Source organism: Terrapene carolina, unplaced genomic scaffold, assembly GCF_002925995.2.
Source record: "Terrapene carolina triunguis isolate 2854851 unplaced genomic scaffold, T_m_triunguis-2.0 Scaffold34021, whole genome shotgun sequence".
Lineage (NCBI taxonomy): Eukaryota > Metazoa > Chordata > Testudines > Emydidae > Terrapene > Terrapene triunguis.
The window spans coordinates 2,535,750-2,541,749 of record NW_020698372.1 but is presented as its reverse complement, the minus strand read 5'-3'; the positions used below and the strand labels follow the sequence as shown (position 1 = coordinate 2,541,749).

The 6,000-nt window shown below is 35.3% G+C and overlaps 1 protein-coding gene across 1 annotated transcript in view; it reads left to right on the top strand.

Annotated features, from left to right (window-relative positions):
* The window catches only part of LOC113405028 (serine/threonine-protein kinase ULK4-like), a 412,206-nt gene that overhangs the window by 349,796 nt on the left and 56,410 nt on the right, over positions 1-6,000 (top strand). Inside the window, exon 35 of the mRNA XM_026646055.1 lies at positions 736-921. Coding sequence (XP_026501840.1) covers positions 736-921 — 186 coding nt within the window. The remainder of the gene's footprint in view (positions 1-735; positions 922-6,000) is intronic.

Sequence of the window (6,000 nt, the reverse complement as noted above, 5' to 3'; positions counted from 1 at the left end):
GTGCTTTCTCGTCTGGTGCCTGGAGCCGGCCCTGAACAAGACACAGTTAAGTATCTTGATTATGGTCCATAAGTACCTGCATGGGGAGAAGATATCTGGCATTAGATGGCATTTTAATCTAGTACACAAAGGCATAACAATAACCAATAGCTAGAAATCGAAGCTAGACAAATTCAGACTGGAAATAAGGATAAATAACCATTGGACCAACTTACCAAGAGATGTGGTGAATTCACCATCAGTTGACATCTTTAAACAAAGATTGGATGTCTTTCAGCCAGAAGTTATAGACTTGATGCAGAAATAACTGGGTGAAATTCTGTGGCCTGTATTACGCAAGAGGTCAGACTAGAGGATCGTAATGGTTTCCGTTGATCTTAAATTCTATTCATGCTGTTTGAAGCAAAATTGCACAGTCCTAAAAGTCAGCAATAAAATAATTAAACAGAAACAGTAGCAATATGTGTAGAGTCTTATGATGCCATTGTAGGTCGGTTAACTAGGTGAAATAAACCAAGCATACTGTAGACACTTATACACTGCTGATTAAAAAGAGCTGTATTTTAGTTATGTCTTTCAGTCACTTTAAAAGTTTACTGACGTTTAATAATGTGATTTCAGTTAGGATGACTATAACATTTTGCTTCCTACCACAATGCAAATTTTAATGCTCTTCTCAGATCCCAGTGATACAGAATTTTGTGAAATTTAAGTTTATTTATTTGTTTATTTTAGCTTCCTAGTGACGACACTGAAATATATGAGACTGCATCACAATGCTTGTCATTGTTGGTTCAGCTGTATGGAGGAGACAACTTGGACAGTATGTCTCCAGAAAACATGGACAGCTTTGCTGAAGTATTGAAGTCCAAGAGGGATCTAAAACAGCAGAAGCTTTTGTTGAGAATCATCAAAAGATTGGTGAGTCAAACAGATATAACTTCTTGCCATCCAAAATTCCAATTTAACTGTCTGTCTAGGCTCTACTATCCCCTGGATAAAAACTTTTTTGAGAGCTGTTTTTCCCCTTTAAGTAAACATTTCTTTTTATAAAGAATATAAACGATTTCTAAAGAAGCAAAAATCCCATAATATTAGTATTTGGTTTTTTTAAAAATCCATTTTAATTTCTTTGGAAGAAAATGTCAGCACCTGGACCCATGCCTGTTTTATTGTCTACATTTAGAACCTCTATAAAAGGACTTTTTTTCCTTCAGTTAACCATTTAACTGTTTTAATAGAAAGCTTTAATTGTTTATATAGGTATTTAGTACCTTGAGTTTAAGAATTATAATAGAAAATTATTTTGAATTCCTTCCAAAAACACTAAACTTGTAATAAAAATTGCTACTCAGAAACTTATAGTGCTTGATTTCATGTCAGATGCCGACTGTTTTGTAGTTGAAGTAAACTTTTATATAGACTATTGATTGTTCATTCTCATCAAGTGGTAGAGGCTACTCCTGGTGGAATGGTTATAACATAGATTATCAGTCAACAGAAATCAGACAAGCACTTCACCTTAAGTAAGTGAAAAGTTACTGACATGTAATGACTTCAATTCCTCTCGTGCTTCGCCAATACAGATGGCAATGTTGTTTCTCAGAAGTAGATTAATGATACGCCTGGCAAATCACATGATTTGTAACTTTCCTGTAAGTCCCACCATGCTTGTCATCTTGAAGTCTCTTGAAAGATCCTTTGGCTGGACTCGCTGCTAGTCTTGGATAATTACCTTTCCATCTGCTGTATTTGCTATTTACTATAATAAACAAATGTCTGTAATTATTTTAGTGAGATTTTAGGATTTCCTCTCGAAGCAGTGAAAGCAGGTTTTATAGGTAACGTGACTGAGAATATAGTAAATCTTATATTATTTCTGTGAACCTTAAAAATTCCTGTTCACAAGAGATTATTATTATTATGTCAAAATTACAGTAATCACCAAACACACTGAAATATTATCAGGTCTATTTAAGGTTAACTCAGCCCACTTTCAATTATTTATGGTGAATTTTGTAGCTAGGGAAGAGTTTCTTAGACTTTTTCATAGTTGGTCAAAATATTAATAGAGAGATTATGTGCACCAGCTTCCCTTCCCATTCAGAGTTGCTTTCACCACCACCACTTTTACATCTATGATAGCATAGCATCCCTGTTCCATCCATAACTGCTACTTACATAGGCAAGGAATATTAGAGAAGTATTAATATATTCCTGTAATGGCTTCTTTTAATATAGTGTATCTGCTGGAAATGAGGAAGTGCCGGTGCCATGCTCTCCCGCAAGTGGTCCATGTACTATAATTTTAGAATCTTTGATTCAGAATATGTGAATGAAATCATTACCTTATTGGGCAGACATTGTTTGAGAGAGAAACTCATTTGTGTGATTTTCATTTAATAATATGAACTCATTAATTTTTTTTTCTTCTACACATAGTGCACATACTGTGGACAGAGTTGGGATTTTAGGGGAGAAAATTTTAGACCATTTACAAGAGCTTTGAACAGTGATGGAACTGTGATAGATGTTTTCCTTTTTAGGACTGCCTTTCTCCATTGAGGTTCAGACTGAACTTTTGCTATCTTAATTTATTTGGATTTTTTTCCCCAAAAAAATACATGAAGAGAAGAAAAATATCCAGGACAGACTTTTTAGTTGAATCTGACAGACTGTACATACTCTTTAGGAATCCCTTGTTTATGGTTTTATTTTAATGTAAATAGAAACTATTAGGAATGAAAAACAGAAAAATGTACTCCACTCAACCTTTTAAAACTATTTACATTTTTGGCCCTTTGACGCACAGGCTGGTCAGCCTTATTCTGAGATTATTTATTAGTGTTTCCAGAGAAGGAATTGACAGAAACTGAATAAGAAATGTTGGCCTGCCACAAGGAAATGCAGTATGATTTTGCACTAGTGCTACTTACACAACTGTCATTCTGGTTGCTTCATTTTGGAATAAGCAATATTGGCATTTGGATCTCCAAGATCTTTCTTACGACCCTTTGTATTCTCTGCCACTGCCATCAGAACTTTCTGACTTAGGAAAGTGGTCTTGTTTTGCATACTAGTTCCAAAATCATTTCACCTTGCTGCTTTACAGGATGCTGATAATCTTTTGATTTAGCCTGCTCTGCAAAGGTACAGAATACCGTACTACAGTCCAGGAAATCAGCTACATTGAAACATCTCGCCAAAAGTAGAAAAGGTTTTCACTATGGGAGCAAATAATTTTTATTTTGGACTGTTTGCTTTACTCAAAATTTCTTGGCCTCTCCTTATCTTTAATCAGGGCGCACCTCTCTGCTATCAGTTTACCATCTTCCAGTGGCCAATGATGCAGTTTTAAGTCATTCTACCGTCAAAGAATTCCTTAAAGAACTGATCAGTGTCTTCCATTGGTTAGAGAATCTTTAGCAATGTGAGCTCTCAGCTTGGTGGTGAGAAAGGTAATGTTTGCACCCTTTAACCTAGGGGGAGAATGCTCTTTATTCTGCTTGTCAACAAAAAAAGCTGTAGTGAGAAGAATGAATAAACTGCAGGCTTTAATGGCTGATCCTCCCTTCACTGTATTCCACAGACATTTGTTCTACATCCCAATCCTAAATTCCTGCCAAAAGTTCACCTAAATCAGAACTTTAATCTTTGTGGTGTTCTTCCCAACACCTCTTTCTCACCCATCAGAAACTAGATTCCACACCATAGATGACAAAAGGTACTTCAGCTCTTGTTTCTGTAGGACATTTAGCAATCCATCTAGATTTATGGTAGTTTTGGGGGATCAGTGCCAAAGTATCTTTGAGTGGATTAGGCTTATATTAAGATGTTAATTTTAGGTAAGGTGATCTCCTCATGATCTAAGGGCTTACTCCGCTGGGGCTAAGACAGCATCAGTGACATGCTTTTGCACACTTATAGAAATGTTCAGGACTGCTACCTGGAATTCTGTACACACATTTACTCAGCACTGTTCTTTTGACTTAGCTTTAATTTTTTTTTTATTATTGTAGTAGCTCCTGTAGGCCTGATCAGTCCTCATTGTGCTAGCCTCTGTGTGCACAAACACCAAAAAGACAGTTCTGACACCAGAAAGCTTACAGTCTAAGTCAAACTGATGTTTGCTTTACGAGGTCAGTTCTGCAATCCTTAAGTAGAATTCCTCATTCTGCCTCAGTGGGAGTTAAACTCGTCACTAGACTCCCACAAGAGTTACTATGCTGAGGACATCTGGAAGAAGAGAAAACAATTAGTTCCAATAGTGCCTCTGATTCTTAGACAGTGCTACCTTTGTAACCTCAGCTCCAAATATTTAGAGCCACAAGGAAGTGCTGGTGCAATTCCCAACAGGCACAGCTTTTCTAGAAGTTTTGTAAAACTTAATGGACCTGTTGGCATATCTAGTATGATTGTGCACTGGCATCACTCTCAAAGAACCTCAGTTACTAGGGAGAAGGAATTATTCTTGGTGATACTTTTTCTTTGTATTGACCTTTAAAATGCATAAATTAAATTACTGTGGTGGCCCATTTTCTTCCATTGCTTTGAGTGGAAATTTCATCAGAAGAGATGCTTGTTAAGTTGTTAAGATGCTTTTTAAGATGTAGGTTGCTGACGTATATTTGTTCTTACTTTGATCGAAATCAACCAGTTGTTGCTATGCTAAACTTAAAGTGGAGAATGTATGTTTCTGATACCAAGCAAACAATCTTCATCCTGCATTGTTGTGTCCTTTTTCAATCATACAGAATGCCTTTATTTTATTGACTGCAGTCTCTAATAGAATTTTCTTCAGTATGATAAAACATTTTTATTTTATATAAATTACTAATGCTTTCTTCAACAATGAAAATCCAGTCAATACTAAGGTGTGTTATGCATATCAGAAACAGGACTTTTTACCCAAAATATTGTGTAGCAAATACATTAAAAGTATTAATGCCACTTCTTTTCTTTATCCTTTCACCATTGTGTCAAGAAGCTCAGTCTGTTTATAAACTCCAGGCAGACCTTTTGTGTAATAGTTATGGACAGGTTTTAATGAAATTTGAGAGAATCTCTAGAAATCACAGACATAGAGGCCTTTAACAGTGTGGTGTTGCTTAGCAACCTTAAGCCATTACATTTCCAGGCTCTGTAATAACATGATATACTGCTCTTCCGCCAGTCCCTGGTGAAAATGTAATGGAAATAATCACTTTCTAAAGGTTGTACTCCATGAGTGTTTGGGTGGTAAAAGATTGTTTTTCCATTTCACTGCTGGGTTTTAATCTAGTCTACAAAGTAAGTTTAGTATTGTCCCCTGAATGCTGAATGTGTCGTGGTTGGAATACATTTTAAGATGATATTTTAAAAAGCAGACATAATATTTACTTTAAAAAGCAGAGATAATATTCCTAACTAATGTTAACAAACAATACTGAATCTCTTACAAACCTGCTGTCCTTTTTCTCCACTCAAGAGGCAATGCATTGGGACAAAGTCAGCAGTGAAGAAAACTGTGTTTTAATTTGATAAGAAAACTAATGTTGCTGAGTGTAAGAAGCAATGTAGTGTAATTTATACTAATTTAGATTTCAGTGGGCTCAATTTCCTATTGCACTATACATTGTTCTGATGTTCAGTGTGCCAAGAACTGAGTGAATACTAGAATATTTGTTTGAATTTTTAAACAAATTTGCTTCAGTTTACATGAACATGTGTGTTCTACTAGCATAAATTCTCAATGAAAGCGAAGTTTAAGATCCCTTAATCAAATATTGGAAAGTTTATCTTAAATGCACAGTGAGTATTATCAACAGCACCCATAAGAGCCCTCCAATCAAGGAACAAATAAAATTGTGATTTTTGATCACTCACAACTAAGCAAAACATAGCACTTATAAATAAATAAAATAAGCAAAAAATGAATAATTTTGATAAATTAATTCAATAAAATCCCAAACTTTTCTCAGAATTCTGCAAGGGAGGCAAAATTCTTCAAATATGAATTGT